The 19,283-nt window shown below is 38.0% G+C and overlaps 1 protein-coding gene across 2 annotated transcripts in view; it reads right to left on the reverse strand.

The window, feature by feature from the left end:
• Positions 1-1,208: 1,208 nt before the first annotated feature.
• Positions 1,209-19,283, reverse strand: part of PLOD2 (procollagen-lysine,2-oxoglutarate 5-dioxygenase 2) — a 62,327-nt gene continuing 44,252 nt past the window's right edge. For both annotated transcript variants that reach the window (XM_044432890.1, XM_044432891.1), the window contains exons 10-20: positions 18,479-18,600; positions 15,351-15,455; positions 13,780-13,905; positions 12,492-12,633; positions 11,304-11,366; positions 7,353-7,466; positions 6,871-6,936; positions 4,918-5,022; positions 3,574-3,720; positions 3,011-3,136; positions 1,209-2,207 (exon numbers count right to left, since the gene is read on the reverse strand). In XM_044432890.1, the coding sequence (XP_044288825.1) occupies positions 2,052-2,207; positions 3,011-3,136; positions 3,574-3,720; positions 4,918-5,022; positions 6,871-6,936; positions 7,353-7,466; positions 11,304-11,366; positions 12,492-12,633; positions 13,780-13,905; positions 15,351-15,455; positions 18,479-18,600 (1,272 nt within the window). In that variant the 3' untranslated portion in view covers positions 1,209-2,051. The remainder of the gene's footprint in view (positions 2,208-3,010; positions 3,137-3,573; positions 3,721-4,917; positions 5,023-6,870; positions 6,937-7,352; positions 7,467-11,303; positions 11,367-12,491; positions 12,634-13,779; positions 13,906-15,350; positions 15,456-18,478; positions 18,601-19,283) is intronic.

Raw genomic sequence — 19,283 nt, forward strand, 5'->3', positions numbered from 1 at the left:
GATCAGTCTAATGCCAGAAATAACCACTTTAAACAAAGACACTTTTGATGATGGGGAATCCTGGAGGTTTTGGAGTTCTGTGATTTGTGTAGGATAGCACAGACCTCACCAAAAGTAGGCCAGTCATTCAGCAGCATTTACATTTAAAAAAGTTGTCCAGAGCGGGAAACCAATCGTGCCTCGGCTCTTTTGCAGTACTTAAACAATGAGACAGAAAATAAGGAGATGGCTAAGTTGAATAAAAAGTTCAGATCTAGTTATGTAGGTTAGGCTTGTTTTCATAAGGTGTTGGAGATACAGAGAGCAATAAAGTTGCTGCCATCTGCACATTAGCAGAATTCCCATTACCAATGCTCAAGGCAGAGTGGGGAGCAGAAAGGGAATCACCTGAAAGTGCTCAGGACATGTCCGGATCCGTTGAGGAAGGGCTGCAGATGGAAACCAACGTTCCATGCACACATGGAACTATTTTAGGCACAAACTGAAGGCTCCTCTGAAATGTTCTCCCCAAGGCCAAAGAAATTCTCCACTCAGAAGGCTACAAAGAACCATTGCTTCTGACAAGAAGTAATTGCACTCCACATAACTTGCATTTATAAATAAATTACACCATTTCCTTGAGCACTTGGTGAGATTCACCTCATTGCCTTCTTAGCCTTGAGCTGCTGACACTCATTTCATATGGGGCAGCAGAGGCACGCACTGAGTATTAAGTGCTGCCAAACCTGTTGCTGTTTAACTACTTTTTCTTTTTTAAGAAACAGGATTAAGGTTTTTTTTGCCTAACTGGACTGTACTTATGCATCAATGCTACTTATTCTCCCCATATGTAGCCTACCCTTCCACTCTGAACCACTACTTAGAAAAAAATAGAAGCTAAAGTACTTTTCTGCAAGGATTCCTGGAGTCATTGTGAAGTAGAATCCCATCCTTTTGACCTGTAGGGGTAGAATGCAGAAGGTGTTCCTTGACTAAGGTACTTTCAGCAAGCTAGTCTACTGCAGCTTTGTCACTGTGGTAGCCAAAATGGAAAACAAACTTCTTTACTGTAAGCTGCCTAAGTTTGAAGGAAAGATGCAAAATATTTGTTTTGCTCAGAGCTCCCTAAAATGTAATTTTAATTAAAATAAAACTAGCACAAACTACTTATAAAACAGAGCCTAAATGCTGCATTTTTTTCCAAAAAACAGGCACACCAAAACTTTCACTTAATTTAAAAGTTCTTTATTTTCCTTTAAGACTTAAAAACATGTGCATTTATTTTAGCACCTCAGGTTTCATGGTTTTAGCATTTTTCAAGTGTAACCTTTAAATTACAAACAGTAGGCACAGCAGGAATTATTTAAAACTGATTCCTTAAAAAAAAGGCAAAAAACCCTGCATGTTTTTAAAAGAGCAACTTCAACGTTTTTGATTTCATACAAAATTCAAGTAGTTTTAAATAAGAGTAGAAAATTTGGTTTTTATGACAAGTTGGTACCGAAAAGTTTCCATAAAAAGGACTTGGACTGCCACAGCTGAGTTGGTGCAAAAAGTTATTTTCAGAATAGCTCAGTCCAATTAATGGACTTTAGCGAAGCAGAAAAGACTTCCTATTGCTTCATTTCTTCTTTTAGAGTCACTGCATAGTACTCTAATAAATCATATACATTTTTGCCAATATTTTTCATTTATCTATAAAGTATTTATTTCTTAGAATATAATTCATATTTAGCCAATGCTTTTTTCTTCTCAAGATATGCACCTTGATATTTATTCATAATGTTATGGATGAAAAATGCTTTATAGATTGTCTGTATCAGGGAATCTTCTCTCCCTTTAAAACAAAAAGGGAGATAAGAATTATTATTATCATTATTATTTACTTTGCAACTCAAGGCTCAGAGCAGTTTATTGCAAGTGCTGATTCCTTTCCTTCCCCAATATTTTAGCCTGAAGTAAAGCATAGTTGTCTAGAAGAAGCTTCTTTTGTCACCATCTTCTGGGAGAAGAATCATAAATAAGAGTTTGTCATTGATTGCCAAACTTTGTAAGTGGCCAGGGAAATAAAATTAAGGATCAATGAATGATACTGCAATGTATCTTGTTCCTTTCAAAATGGGAAGTCCTTCATGCAAATGAGTAAGTCTTCCTGGATGCATGAAACTCCATCCTTTCCTGGGTGATTCAATTGAGCAGTTGTACCTCAGAAATTTACATCCACCTCCCTATGAGAGAATCAGAAATACAGTCTTAGATCATGGTCTTCTAATTAATCCCACAGATAGAAATAGAAACTGGGAGTTTTCCAGTGGAGTTTTCCAGGCCACAACAACAACGGGCATTACAACCCCATTCTGCAATGAATGTGTGGATTTGGGCCAGCAATATACTGTAGTTGGATGATATTGCATCTTAATTCCCTATAGCATTTGAGGTTCCCATTCCAATCCAGGAAGCCTTTCCCAGTGTCCCTCTATCAGTTCTATTTTTCATGTAATATAAACATTCTTTGTGTTCAAATTGTGTCCATGCGATTGTTAGGAAGAGAAATATAGAGAACACCAAGGTCAAACACATTTTAGAGTTCAACAAAAGTTCTTTAGGCAATCCGGGGGGTACAGTGTCGGGACTGACATCATACATGGGTACCTATTTAAACAAACCCCTAGCACAGCACAGCAATGTTGCCCTACCAAGCATTAGTTACATTATGTAAGCATAAGTGCATGCTTGTACAATGCTGTTAGTGCTGGCCATGGGGAACAACTGGATATTACCTGCTATCTTAATTAGGCAACTGTAACTGGAAGTCTTCTTAGGTTTCCCCAGTATGGTGCTCTCCCATCATCTCCTAGCATCATGCAAATAACACTATTCTAATACTTTACCAAAACCTAGGCCAGAACCAAATGTACTAATCTGGTACCATATTCTTACCTGTATCTCCTAAGTGCACCCGTGAGAAACATTTTTTCAGAGCTACAGCTGAGATGTTGCAAAAAGCAATCTGGAAATGCTCCAAACTTACTTGAAAGTCTTCTCCAACTTTGTTGAGAGCAATGTTGATGGTAAATGTAGATGAGTCATGATGAGGTCTGAGGGAACGCTGTCTTTCAGTAGTGTATTTCACAACAAAGTTCAGCAAGGCATGACCCTAGAAAGCAATTTAAAAGATGGTTGTTTTTCTATAAAAAGGATAACTCATCATGATGGAATTAGCATGTCTAGCATTTTCCTACAGACGCTGAAATTTACGGTTTGGCTTCAGCTACGTGTGCCTTTCATGCAATCTCTGTCCCAGCTTGTGCCATGTCACCTTCACTCACAGCTTCCATCTCTGTTTCATCTTATGTCTTTTAAAGCCTGGAGGGATTCATGCCTATTTGGAGTTGCATAAATAACAGAGGCAAGACTACCTCTCACACTGAAAAATTCTCAGAACATTCTCATGGAGAGTCCTGAATTAAAAGAGACCTCCTTAGATTTTAATGAATCTTATCCTTAGATTTCAATGAATAGTAGTATAAGTAACAGGTACCTAAGCCATGTTCCATCAATACACTTTATATTGGATGAATATTTTTAACTTACCTTTGTATAGTAGCCAGCAAATACTTTTAGTGTAACAGGTGCTATGAACTCTCTAATAAAGTGTAGCCATACTTTTTCCAGGCCAACTTGTTTCATGTGGATGTCATCAGTTGGAACATTTTCATATCCTCCAGCAATGCGACTGTCCTATGACAAGACATCATGGAGTTCACATTATTTGGAATCAGCTTATATATTTTATTAGACCTGCTTCTTTGGGCATAAGATTATGCTTCCACATGAAATATGCAGCATTTGCCAATCTAAGTCTTCATATCTTAAAACCTTCTAACATGTCTTGCTACACAAATGAAACAGTCGTCCTGCATCATTTGAGGACAAAATGACAGACATATCAAACTTACTGGGTAAGGAATTGAAAATACAAAGCATTATTCTTTGCACCAATTAACTGGTAGATACTAAATGTACATGGCGTAAAAATCTTTATGCTCGAACAGTCTGATAAATGAAGAAATTCCATATGATTCATCATCTTCCTTTAAAGATGCTGGTGCTGATAATCCAACTTACAATTTAATAATCGAAATGACAACAACATCATTCATTGTTAGAAGAAAATGCCATCTTAAATATTTTATTTAGCATTTCATACTACAGCAACGCTCAAAACCCTAACCTAACTCCATATCATGTTTATGAAGTTAAAATTTAATATGGAGTTAAACCTAAACTAATTGTGTACTTCAGTTTAAATCTATGATGAATGTTCTTGTAGATGATTTTTGATAGTGCGTTTGTATCTGCAATGTTGTTTTTATTGTACTGTCAGTTTTACTGTAGAATTATTTCTATCATGTTCCAATTAGTGGGTTGGATCCAGATCTGCCTGCTGCAGGTGGAAGGCTCTTTCCATCTACAGAAAGTCTCTGAAGCAACTGAGCATTTATTTTTTATTTATTTTTTTGATGAACAAGGGAGAGGCACAATTGTCACCAATTTCCCTTCCCAGCAGTGATGCTAGCACTGGGGAGCGGCTGCAAATACAGATGAAGCTCTGCTTGCTCACCCACCGCTCACCTCCTGCTGTGTTGCCCAGTTCCTAACAGGCCACAGACTGGTACCAGTCCACGGCCTGGGGACCCCTGCTCTACATAACTGAGTGGACTCCATTAAGTCCTCCTCTGGCCCTTGGATGTGTGCATGTGCCTGCTGGAAGCAGTACGCTGACTGTCGCTAGCAATGGGATTCCCAAAGGAACTTCCAACAGTAGCAGCCAGCAGTACTGCTCTGCATGGGCAGAAGGATTGGATAATGCTTGCCTTTGTCAACTATGCATACTTCATTATGGTAATGTAAAGAGTTCCCAGAAATTATGCTTACATGGTGCTTTCCACCAGACCATTGGCCGAAATGTTCCATCTCTTGAACCAGTTCGTCACAAGCTGTTTCAGAAAATATGGGGAACCAAAACACATCTGGGCATGGCTGTAAGTGGGAAGCAAACGCAGACTGAGGTTAGCACTTTGTGCTTGGCTTAGCATTTACCCCTAGATTGACTTGCCTAGCAATGCTTGCCTATCCAGCAGCTGTCCAGGTCTGCAGGGTTCAGCACCTTGCCCAGAGGGAAGGGCCGTGGCAGTTGACTGTACTCTCACCTCTAATGCAAGTGCTGATAACATGACTGCTTCCCTGCAAGGCCTGTAGTTGTGCTTGTGTGTGCACATGTGCATGCGTGTGTGCATGCACATTTTCACATCCATGTGCAAGGGGGCTGTGTTGTACCCACAAGAGGCAGAGGTAAAGTGTGTCAAAATCTAACCTCCAATTCCCTGAACATTTTCTTTTCCTAATGTAAGAGGCCTTTATTTTTCTGAAGGATTTGTTAGTGGTCTTTTTGATCGTACTGAATCACACAGTCAGACACACTGCTTGGCCATCTCATAAGAACATGTATGCAAACTCATAAGATGTCTCAGTAATTTCTTCTTCTCTGAATTACTTTTCATTAATTGAATGAAAATGATCAAAAAAATATGTGGGGATTTTTTTCATCACGGCACAACTCGCAGCCTGGCCTGAAATGAACCCAAGTAGGTTCCTGCGTTGCTTTCAGGCATATGTTGCCTTGTGCTAATAATCATTACTCTTCCAGTGTAAACTACAAGCAGACTTACACTTTCATTAGTACTGGCCACAATTCATTTTTCATGGATCTTCATAGCCCACCCACATCAAAATTGTATCATTTGGAGCAAAGCAAAGCAATCCTTTAAAACTATTTAGCTATAGTTAAACTATTTATTTAAGCACCATTGTCACTATTTATGAAATGTTGAACAATGGCAATTAAAACAAAAGAGTACAATTTTTAGATTTACAGTGTAAACTGTAAATATTTAATTACACAAAAATCCACCTCATTGCTGAAATGTATTTTTGCCCTTGTTTTTGGCATAATTAGCTTTATAATATTGAACATGGTTTAAGTATTATTTCAGCAAACATTTTAAAGCTACCCGGAAGAGCATTTTAGAACTAATCAAAAGGTCAGTGCAAAGAAATGTTGTGTGCTATCAAGCTGTCTCTGACTTCCTGTCAGCCTATGAATGAATGCCCTCTAAACGCTCCTATCTTTGACAGCCCTGTTCATCTCTTCTAAACCAAGGTTGTGCCTTTCTTTATGGAGTCCATCAGTCTCAATATCTGGTCTTCCTCTTCCGCTGTTTCCCACTTTCCCTAGCATGAATGTCTTTTCCTGTGAGTTTTGCCTTCTTGTGATGTGCCTAAGAGATGACAGCTTCAGTTGTATATTTTTTTCTTCCACAGAAAGTTCTTGCTTGATTTGATCTAGGGCTCCCTCATTTGTCTTTCCATTACTCCTGTGTATTTGCAAAACTCTCTGCAAGCATCATATTTTGAATGTAACAATTTTCTTCCTGTCAGCTTTCTTCACTGTCCAGCTTTCACACCCACACACAGCAAAATTGTACAGAATTCAGGGTGATAAAAGGGCACCTTCTGCCAAAATAATTAGGAGTGAGTTGTCCAAGGTTCACCGGTCCAATATGTCACTGCCTATGTCAAAACAGCAGCTTTTAAAAAGATGAAAGAGTAGCACTAAATGCTTCTATATTTGTGCAGATTACATTACTGTTATACTTCCTTCAACAGACAAACAAAAAACAACCAATTATTGTCTGTGAAAAGACACAAAAAACAGCATAGATAACACAGGACAACCATGACTAGAGTATTTATTCTCTCTACATGAATTGCAGTACTAATTGCCCTGTGCACACTGTAAGACCCTTGTCAAGGAAAATTTCCACCTACCTGCTCAACTATATTTTCAGTGAAGATTTTTGAATAGTTGGGATTTATGTAGATTTCCTTCCAGTCCTGGAAAGAGTAATTGGAATTAAAAATTGCTTGTTAGGTTTTGAAACTGCACAGAATTGCTTAGAATGCTTCTAGACAGAGAGCTTCCAAGTCAAAATAAAAAGTGCCGTTATTCTGTCTTTTCTACATTCATATATTTGTTTTCTGGTGAACAGAAAATAAATTTACAAATGAAATAGGATAATGCCTAACTTAGCTGATTTTTTTAAATCTGGAATCATCATTGGAGCACTTAGTTTTTCTTCAGATCGAACAATGAAACCATGGCAAACAAATTCAGTTAAAAAATTAAACTGGAAGTGTGACACTAGGGTACATTCCTTCTTTTTTAGCTTTTTTTAACTAACAAAAAGAATAGCAACTTTAAAACAAACATAAAGATAAAAAACTAGAAATGTATTTTAGTGCATACATACCACAGGATTTTCAAAAATCTGCCAGAGATCATTACTGTGGTGAGAAGTATTGTAGTTCGCAGTTGATAAAAGTCTTCCAAATTCATGTCTGTTAGTGATGTACATAAAGATACCCTACCACCAGACAGAAACATTCTTATATTAGTGAATGCACTTAACATTTGGAAATGCTGAAGAAACTGAGTTGGATCCAGAGCTGGTCATACTCTGAGCAGGCTCAATGAAATGAGAGGGGCCAAAGGTAGTCACAACTTGAGTTACTTCCTATTGAATCAACGGATGTTAAGTTCAATTAACTTAATACAGAGCCAACCCTACATTCTTCTTCTGCTCATTCAAGACTCATTCGGTATCAGTCCATTGTAAAAGCAACAAAACTCTGTACAAATGGCACTTGTCTTTCTACAAAATTCTAACTAGGTAAGGTTCTTTGGGAAGATATAGAGATGCTATAGCACTAACTGCCTGCTCACAGGTTGTGAACAAAGGATGGATTCTTTGAATGAAAAGGCTATTGGATGCTTTTCTTTTTACAGCCAGTGCCTGCAATGGAAGACTTTCACTGTGCATATGTAGAAGGTTCCTACAACCTGGTGGTCTCCAGATGCTTTGCACGACAACCCTTAGGATTCCTCACTATTGTGGATGGGGTTAATGTTCAAAACATCTGGACACCACTGGGTTGGGAAGGCTGACACAGAACATTCCAAATCCATGGCAATGAAGGGAAGTCCCTGCACATGATTTCCATGTTTATATCAGAGATGCATGCATAGAACTCTGGATTATGATTTAATGGGTGACAAACTATCATCAAAGGAGATTTTTTTAAACCTTTTTAATGTGTTAACATTAATTTTTAAAGTAGCTGTCCTGAGAATAAATATTCAAAAATATGAATTTGATTAATTCAGATAAAAAGTTTTCTAAGAATGAAGTCTGTGTCTGAATAACATGGACTATTTCAGTCCATTTCCTGTGGGTTCCTTTGATGAGTTCAGCTGTAATGAAATGTGAATCTCAAAGTTGTTAATTTTATAAATAAGATGAAAACCAGAAACGTCGATATAACATTTGAACAAGTATGAAAACCAAAATTAATGTAGAACTACAGCAAAAACTCTATGATGTCAAACTAGGAAATGAATGTAGGAAGAGTATTTTCTTTTTCTAGACCAACGTATCATATCTTTAGTTTCAATCAGAGATACAGTTGTGCTTGTCATGCCCAATACAATGACTTCCACTATCTGGAATGAGCGTGCTTCGAGACATTTGCTTTTTCTGGCAGATCTAGTGGCATGTACAAGCCAGATGATATCCACTGATGTGCACTCACACTGATTACCACTGCCCAAAGATAGTAGGATCAATGTGGGCAGCAGCTGCTGAACAAAGGCAATGATAGCAACTTCATATCGTAAATGATAATGGATACCTCTTCCACAAGGACATGCCTGTTTTGCTTCTGTGTTGCTAAGGAAGCAGATGTTTGTAAATGTCTCCAGGTGCTTAGAATACAGAATCAAAAATAGTATTTCTGGCTATATTATTGCACACACATATACCAATTCTGGCATTTTTAAGGGTTCAGTGTAAGTCTACTTTTCTTCTACAAAGATGTCGATGACAATATATGTGAATTTCGTATTGGAATGCTCTTTAATGTTTTCTAATGTATACATTTTCTTAAATTATCTATCTGTCATGGAAGTTAAGGTGTTGTGAATGGGCCTGGATTTTTCAGTGGATAAAGGCTGATACCACACTGGAAAGATAAATGCTCACCTTATGTATTGCACTGGATTATTGACCTAATGACACTTTCATGATCTGAGTGAATGTCATACAGATGCCACTAGTAAATGGGCATATATATGGATATTTGGTCTGCCTTGGCAGACCATACATATAATTGATACATTTACATCTATACAATTATATAAATATTTGCATATTTTCTTTTTAAAATTTAGATTTTGTCTTGTTTTTGTGAAAGTCACAAGAAAAAATAAAGAAACAAAGAAGTTGAAGCATATCTTAGTAATATATTAAATGTACTGAGTTCATGGCTCTTATTAATAAATATAGAAAGCTGCATCAAAGATCTTTTTCACAAGTAGCTAAATAGAGCTTATTTAACACTTCTCTCCATGACAAAAATACACCACACCACTGTCCAGTGCTATGCTCCATTACTTTCAATGGAGTTGCTTCAGCATAGAACTGGAAAATGCAGTGGTAAAACATGCTACCGATAGTGGGTGTATTTAAGATATTGTTACTGCTTTAAAGACATAATTTCTCATATCAAATGAGAAAACCACAGTATAGGCTCACCCTCTTTCTTCAAAACAGGGGAGTGATAAAACGTTTGTTAGGGGAACCGCAAGCAACCTTTATTAAGCAACAACATTATTCTAAGGCTGGAACAGACAATGGAGATTGGCTAACTTGGCCTCCACACCATGGACCACTGAAATGTACCCAGTTATAGGCATGTAACTAAATGATTTTTTTCTTTTTTTGGATGACTTGAAGGAGGTCTCACTTGTTTTAGCAGTATATTCTAAAGATCGTACTACTCTGTCATAGTAATCATGCTCATTTTGAAATGTAGCTTCATACCACTAGCTGTAGTCTTTTCCATGACCTGTTCTGTGATGTGGAATGGCCTCATTGATTTATTTAGGTGCAGTCTAACACCTGTATGCTCAATGAACATCAGCCTCTGGACATGGAGACTTGGGAGCATTCAATAGAGGCTTTGAGGTACAGTGATTTCTGCTGCCCTGCACTTCATTTTCAACTGTCCAAATAAAGTGCCATGGATGGGAAGGCAAGGAGGCTGGGGTTTCATTTGGATATGTTTCTGACCTCAGAGAAGCAACCAGTGCAATTCTTTCTACCCCGGCTATGGGGTGGTGCTGGAAAGAGCTCTGCATTTGGAGTCCACAGCCAAAGGAGACATCAAATAATGGGGTGGAGACATCAAATAATCTTCTGTTTCCACCCCCTCCCCAGACAATATTGGGAGGTGATGCAATTGCACCTTAACCAGACCACATAGTTTGCATTTTAAGTAGTAAATAGAAATGGCACAGGGTGAAAGAATTACTCAGTATACATTTTCTCAGAGGAAATTACAGTCATTCCAGCAAAACTAATAGAGACTGCATCACAGAGTGTATCATTGCCAGCATGTGCTACTGCATGTTGTATCAAAATTAAAGATTCTCAGGATGTGGACAGTTTTGTTTTACCGGTAGGGAGCTACATCCGAGAACACTGTATATTAGAAGGAGGAAAGCAATATTTGGTAATTATGCCACACCAAATGTGGCTGTTAAAATAGGGCAGGTACAGGGTACATATTTTGTGCTTCTTGCAATTGTATACACAGTTAAGTATACAAACATACTAGCTTAAACTTTCAAAATTGTGGAAAATTGGCTAAGGTCACACTGAAAGGTGCCATTCTACACACATAAGGTATCTTTAGTTTGTAAAGGGCTTTCTCCCCACATATATCAGAAATGTTTGAACGAATCCCATCATCTTGCACCACTGGTCATGTTGCCTAAGGATGATGGGAGTTGCAGCAAAAGTAGGACATCTGAGGAAAATTAAAGCTATATCCATTTGCTTCTGCAAATGGCTTGGCAAGACATTGTGCAAGTGGATGTGTAAGAATTACCTACAGAAGCCAGGTAATATATCACTACATGAACTCTTGCACAAGCATTTGCAGAATGTCACTAACATCTGTTTTCCATGACCTTAGGATTGAACCTTATCTTTTTGGATGGTCACCAAAAAGCAGACTCATTTTGTAAAAAGTCAAGACAAAAAGATGCATCCAATTATTATTATGAGACTGGAAGAGGAGTGAAACTCTTCCTCTAGGAGAATAATACCGCATTGTAATAAATGAATAAAAAAGTGCAAAACCTTTGGGGGTCTGAGCATATGGAATGTTTCCACAGAAGGGGAGTCTTTTTCCCTTTGCAAGTTCTAAAATGAAGGAGGAGAAGCACCACATCAGTTGACTTAAAAATTGTTCTTCTCTTTTGCATGCTTACAGCTGTATTAGGTTTCTGCTGCCATGTTAGATAAACAATCTCCTTTAGTCAAAAGCTAGTATGCTCAAGGAACCTTTGCAAACAGCATGCAGCTCCAAGCAAAGCTTATCATGTACAGGTTAAAAATGCAATCTAGCAGCTCCTTATCTGTGCCATAAAAACAACAACACAAAAACAAGCTCTACCAGGCTGCTTCACAGCATGAGAATAAGAAAAGGTGCTGGGTTTTTTTCCTGATAAGCCACCAAGTCAGATTAGTTGAACATGAACACATGGTAAGGACAGATTGCAATAACTGAAGGTTGAGAACAACAGAATGTTGATTGGGCTATTCTGGAGAATGAGTATGAACAAAAGAAAATCATGCCTTGTTAAAGGAGGGAATAAAGTTTAATACTTGCCAACTTTTCTTGTTCAATTCAGCAAAATTATTTTTCAATGCTACATTGCCTGGAAATAGCTGTCATTTGTTTCTGCTCTGGAACTAATGTAAATATCAGTACAAATACAGATTTACATTTGTATTGCAATGATATTCATATAACGTTCTCATCACACTAACATCTATTCGATGCTATTAATGACAAGGAGCATTGCTCCTGTTTAGCAAAATTTAATCTGCCTTGAAGTAATAGAATCAATCATTCATGCCCTTGAAAAAGACAATTCTAAAATGCAGCAATGTGACATCGGTGCTATTACGAATTTCAAATAATACACAGGGTTTGCCATTTTTCATTAATGGAAGACCACAATTTAGAAAAAGAAAATCAGTGCATAACCATATGAAATAGATACTAATAAGTTAACATTATAAAAAGTAATTTTGCATTCAGAACCAGAACTTGACAGCATATAATATTAATGAATGTCAAGTATCTTAAGTAAAAGAACTACAATGTAAATTAGTTAAACTGCTGCCATTGTAATTATGGTAAGAACTAACAAAAATGATTTTAACTCCCCAAAATTGGCTAGTACATTTCATTTGAAAGGAAGAGTAACAACCAAAGTGTAGCAAGACATATTCAAAGCAGCTGTATCACATGCATCTTACCATTTCCCTGACATTTCTGCAGAGGGCCATGTCAGAATCCAGTCTGTCACGTGCAAAGTAGTTTCTGTCTTTCAGCTCAGATCTCAGAGTCTGTCCTTTGATCAAGTATATATTAGCTACAAAAGGGACATTCCATACACCTCTGTGAAAGCAAGGTAAATGGAGTTATGCGTAATAGTCACATGACTAGGAAAGATGTAATGGAGACTTTTTGGCAGTGCCACTCATACAATTTCTTTCCTCTTCCATGTGTGAGAACAAACTAACCAGGGATTCTCATTTTGTCTGAACTGGAAATGTGGCCAACTTCTTCCAAACGAGGCAGAATTCTAAGATGGCTTCAAATGGGTCTGCATGAAACTGTGAAAATGTTACATAAATTACTTATTACCAAGGGTCTTTTTCTCAGTGTTTGAGATGGGCAAGGGAAGGGCTGGGGTACTACACGATATCACAATATGCTATAGGTATTATGCACCCAAAAGTTAGACCCTCATATCTGTCCTTCAACTTTTGAAAACCTTCAGTGAAGAAAGAGTCAATCCCATGTACAACAACACACACCGAACAATGGCTTGGGTCTACAATACTTGGCCAAACATCTCTCCCAGCTGAAATCTCCCTACTACAGTCACTTTCCAGGGCCTGTCTCTGACTACCACCTCCAAGGTAAGCTTGCTTGGTGACAACAAGCAGTGTCTTCTCAGTGGCAGACCAACACCTACGGATCAACCTGCCCACAATGAGGCCCTGCAACATGACACCAACTTCACTATCCATCCAGCACCAGGGTAAGTTTGTTCTCTATGACAAGGCATTTTATAGCTCTAAATGGTACAGTGTAACATTATGTCAGCCATTTAACAGGTCTGGTTGTTTTCACTTGCACTAGCTGTTGTAATTGTTCACATTTGGTTTTAAATTTTATAGTAAAATGGATGATGTTTTTATCATTATCTGAATTTCTGAATGCATTTATTGTACTTTATGTGTTGTTGTGAACTACCCAGAGAACTTCAGTTATTGGGAGGTACAGAAATAAATCATAATCACACATCAAATAAATTGGTTCTGTAAAATACAGAACAATCTCTTCCCCCATTGGCAACCCTATCTCTCTAATATCTGAAGCTGCTAGTATTCATATTTGCTAGTCAAACGCTAATAAATATGGATATGGATCAAACATTGCATGTTTGTGTGCAATGTTCATGTGGATAGGTATCAACCATTGTTGTTTGATACATATCCAAATGCAAAATTACTTAACAGGACAAAGGTAACTCACATTCTGTTTCCTTGGACAATATCCACATAGTCTTCAGATCGAGCATAATATCCATCAGCACTTAGTGCACCCCAAAAGTTGGACCAGAGTTTCCCATGACGTGTTACAAGAGGAGCAATCATCTTTCTGTTCAAAAACGGTTAAGTAGGACATTAATAAGTGCTAACACTTTGATTCTTTTAGAAGTAAAACATGAGGCGTGTGTGTGTGTGTGTGTGTATCTATCTATCTATCTATCTGAGAGAGAGGTATATAAATATTATATATGTGTGTGGAGGGGATATAAATCTAATGAATAGTAAATAAATAATAAACACACACACAATATGTAGCTGTATAATTGAGTAACTGCAGGGAATCAGGAAATACAGAACAGTTACATACTGATACCAAAGACCTCTTTAGATTCCAGCCATTGCTTCTAGCCACTTCCTTATAAGATTACTGTCAGAATACAGACATTTCTATCACTGGAATATAATGCCTATTTGTTATGTGACAGTTTCAGGAAGTAAGCATGTGGGGGGAGAGGGAGATGCGAGGGGAGAGGGAGAGAGAGTGAGAGATTTGGCTCACAGCTCAGGACAGCTGGCTCAAATTAAATCCAGCTGCATTGGACAAGGGCCAGAGCAAGAAAGCAGAGGTGTGTGATGGACAGGTGGGACAGCTTCAGTCTTAAAAGCAGCAACAAATACTAAGGGAAAAGGAGGAAGACAGAGGTTTGTACTGAATATTAGTGCCAACTTAAAGTAGACCATTAAAATGTATGGGATTTAAGTTATTTATTTATTAGCTTTTTATCCCACCTCATTAGCCATAAGGCTCCCTTATGTTGGACTAACATTGGATATAACCCAGTGAGAGATGGTGAAGAAACTGGTGTAGCAGAGCTCCAGAGAAGAAGAAAGATTCTTGAAATATTTAAGGTGCACTGCTTGCTAAGGAATGTTGAATGTCATAGGATTTATTTTTTGTCTGAACAACCAAAAGACTGCATTCTTCTTGGTTTATAGGAAGGAAGGAAGGAAGGAAGGATAGTCCTCAGCAACTAAGCATGAAGATCTCAGGCACCAAATCCAAGTAAAAGGAACTGGAGTGGTTCCAAGCCTATGGAGAGCCCCACAACATGCTTTCCATAGGAAAGATCTCACACTCTGTCTCTTCCAAGTCCATAGCTGGAGAAGACCTCTGTTCAAGATCTTGCAGAGTTGCTGCGAATCAGAGCAAAAGTACTTGCCAAGATGAATTAAAAGTAGTTCTTTATGTCTTTGAGTAACACGTATCAAAATGGATTCTTTCACTTACAGACACATTGTCATTAAACTTAACCTGTAGCAAATGTTCTGAAAACATGTCTTTATGTCACAGTGCACAAATAATATGCATGTAGCACATCAATACCACCAACCTCAGTGACAAAACACAGCATACATTAACAGCACCATCCAAAATCATGATGACAAGAAAGCTTTCACATAAAGGAGTGTACAAATATTCTCCACTGTAAGAAATGGTGTCCTTCCTTCCATGATAAAGTTACATCAGGGAATTACTCTGCAAACCTCACCTACCTATTTTGTTCTATGAGGAGTTTTAAAGTCTTTGGATTTGTTAAAACGACATCTGCATCTATGCTGAAATAATAGTCACATTCTTTATTCTGCCGACAGATATCCCTTGAAGAAGAAAATAAAGGAAAGTCATTAGCCCTGTAAAAATGTCTAATTCCAAACAGCTTGCCATAGCTTTAAACAGACACTTCTAGCGAAATACAGAATAAGCAAATGTAAGAACTATGTTTGATTAGACACCCCTATTGGCAACTCAGCTATTAGAGTAAACAATTTAAAGCAACAAATGTTTTAGTTAATTAATTGGGAAGGAGAAAGGAAGGTGAGAGAGCTGTTTTTGTAGTCAAACAACATATCCTGGGTTTTGCTGGGTTTATCTTTTACAGTTTCTGCTTGCAATTTTCTAAAACCTGCTTTGAACTATTTTGGCAAAGTGATATGATTTAATTTAAATAAAAATAAGCAACACAATACTTTATACTTAGGTATATACAGATTGCTTTCTGCAGGTAGAGATGTGTGTAGTAGAAAGTTCATCTCCCTCAATGTAAGGGTAGAACACAATTTAAGAGCTCATCATGAAATCTGTACTATATTTATCATTTGTCTAATGTTATGAATGTTCCCATCTATAGTACTTTTTTCCTAATCATAATCTATAGCATGTTGCTTAATTTTGTGTGGCCTCTGAGGAGACAGAAACCAGCTGCAAGTCATACATGGAATGAATCAATCCTCACTGTTCTTTGAAATGGCCATTTGGATTAAAGAGCAGTGTGATTTTTCATAGATCTGGAAATGGACCAGACTGTAACTTAGGGGTAGAGTACAACTTCAGATAGTGTGTCCCTACAGTCATGTGATTTGAGCTGGTTTCCACAACCCTCTGCGGAAATTACCCTGCAGACATTTATGGTAATCTTACCAATAACCTGGCTGTTATTTGGAATAGCTTAATGACTTGGGAAGCACTCAGATAGCTTTTAGATAATGACTGAGGGCCAGAAACTATTTTGGATTCCTGATTCCGAGAATGGAAATTGTGCTCTGACCTCAAAGTCGGAATTGGAACTTTGACCCCATTGCACACCCCACTTCCAGCCAGTGTAGAAAGTTCTATGAGAATGGAACTCAACCTTTGAGAGGGGGTGAAAGAAAATGTGGTGGGCAAAATGTGGAAGAAACTGGAGATGCCTGAACATACACTCTGTCGAGGATATGAGTTATCTCCACCACCGTTCATCTTCTGAAATTCCCCAGGCCCTGTCTATCTAAAATGCAGGAAAGGAGAATGAGGAAGTAAAAATTGCATCCATTATTCCTCCTACCCTGAATAGGATGACCATAAGACTCCAGGATCAAGTGTTGGTGATTGTACCTTAAGTGGTCAACAGTCACATCTGGATGCTTCAATATGAAGCATCTTGGTTTACAGGAATGGATAGTGTATGTGGAACTAACAGGAAAGAAGCAGCAGAACTTGACTGAACATGTTACAGAACTCGCTTGAATGGATATCAGCTACACATTAAGTTATTTTATATCCATATTTAAGAATGCTATTGACTTAAACACACACTGAAACTTTAAGATCTACAAAAAGATGTCTCCTATTTAAAAATTCCAATAGCTTGGAGCAGTGATGGCAAACCTATGGTACGGATGCCACAGTGGGCACACAGAGCCCCCTCTGTCAGCACATGAGCCAAGTTGCCCCCGCATTGCCCCAGCAACTGAGCATCGGATAACAGCGCACATAGGGGCCATGCGCATGCTCGGAAGGAGTAGCAGTGCCAGGCGATGATGTCACGAGCCTCATTAGCCACGGCTTGTCCGAGCTTTCGCAAGGCCGGTCAGTGCACTGCCAAGGATATATATATATATATTTGCTTGGACTGGCTGTGAGGTGTTTTTTCTAAACTAAACCCTCAGTTTTCAGGTTTTATTGCAGTTTAGCACTTTGCAATAAATAAGTGGGTTTTGGGTTGCAGTTTGGGCACTTGGTCTCTAAAAGGTTCGCCATTACTGGCCTATAACATGACCATTCTACTAACTGTACCTTTGCTCATGTTTCAAATTAATATTCACAAAATCTTAAAGGTGTTGTCAGCATGCAAAGGTTTAAGGAGCTCACCAAGTGCCAACCTCTACCACCTCTCCTTCCCCAAGAACAAGGAACTAACTGTTGGGGCAAGAGAAGATGGTAGAGAGTGATCCCAGCATCCTGGCAGATCAACTTTTCCCCCTGAGGACTAGGAAAATAAATCCCAGACTATATGATGGAAAACTGTTGTCACTTTTGCTATTTCCACCAAAGGAAAACACCTATCTTCATTGGGCATAACATCCACTTCCCACTGGGAACTCTAGGACATAATTTCAATCACCATTGCTATTGCTACTGCAGCTAGTTTCCCATGCCTCAGCGATAAGTTTCTGGCCTATGGGGCAAGAAGGATCAGATGAGCAAAGCCCTATGAAAACTTGCAAGTAGGATTAATTCTGCTCAGAAGTATTTGAGCACGGATGTTTTCTGCACTGAGTTCTCATGCTCAAATATTTTTGACACTCTTGGAGGTAGACAGTGATTAGAAACAGCACTTTTTGATGTTCTGGAGCTTCACAATTTTTGCCCGCTTTACTAGTCTTTTAATGCCAAATGAAGACATTTTATCTTCCTAAACTTTTAATGGGTGATTTATTTCATTCTTGCAGTTTCTCTGTTTTTATTGCTCTTCTTCCTGCAATTCTGTTGGTTTTTATTGTTGCATTATTATTTTTCTAGAGGCTTCTATTGAAAAGTAGCATAATATTTTTACAAAATAAACTAAAAATACAGTAATGTTCTTAGCAGAGACAGTGATGAATAATCCACAACATCTCCTCTATTTCAACATAAACTATTATCTTCTCTAGTTCAGAAACATAAGTGGGAATCACAGTGATTAATCATATACCCTGGCAAACAAGAAAAAATCCTACAAATAAGCACAGACATTGCTCATAAATGAAATACGTCATTGGAAACATCATAAACAAGCTGTTGCTTGCTTATTTTGATTCCACTCAGCATGGTCTTTGCATTAAAATGAACATTTAAATGAAAAACAATTAAAATATAACATTACATTCCCATGTTCCTAGCATCAGCTTGACTCAGGTATTCTTCAGGTCCAACAATTTTTATAGGTTTGATCATATGTTTGGCTTTTTCCCAAAATCTCTTGATATGCTTTTCATGGTAAACTTCCTGGAAATGTTAAAATTCAGAATTAGTGGGAAAGCAGTAATGTCATCTGAAAATTAAATATGCTGTAATACAGGTCTGTGCTAGTCTGCAATATATCTGAAAGTAAACTGGAAATAGCTTCCAGGTAGTTGAGCCATTAAGTCTAGAATAAATTATGCTTCCTTCTCTGGTTTTGCTCATATTCTCCCTCAAGCTGCAACGGATAGAAGTTCCACTGACTTCAAGAGGACTTAATTCAGAGTAGACATATATAGGATTGCACTGTCACTGTCCTAATCGGAAGTGTTGTGGAGGATGAAGTCTGGGTTGGTTGTCTTGTGCTTATATAGGATGGAGAAATGAAGGAGGGAAACAGTCATGTACAGCCACTAGACCAGCACTAGGATTTCTCCCTAACTATATCATGAGGTAGCACACAAACAAAGCAATGATAAGATGACCTTATTAGCAAGAAACTGCATTAGCAAAACACACAAGACCAACTGCAACCAATGGTTTTATGATCAAATGTGGAAAATAATGGACCAACCATAAAACATAAAATGAAATTAAACACTGAAGAATGAAAAGGCCAAGAATTGTTAGACCTAAACTAGCTCAACCAAATGAATCTTGAGTATGTTTTTTAACATAAAAGGAGGGATGTGTGGAGGAGGTGAAGAGAAGCAAATCATTTGAAAGAA

This window comes from Varanus komodoensis, unplaced genomic scaffold (genome assembly GCF_004798865.1).
Source record: "Varanus komodoensis strain SLA01 unplaced genomic scaffold, ASM479886v1 scaffold25, whole genome shotgun sequence".
Lineage (NCBI taxonomy): Eukaryota > Metazoa > Chordata > Lepidosauria > Squamata > Varanidae > Varanus > Varanus komodoensis.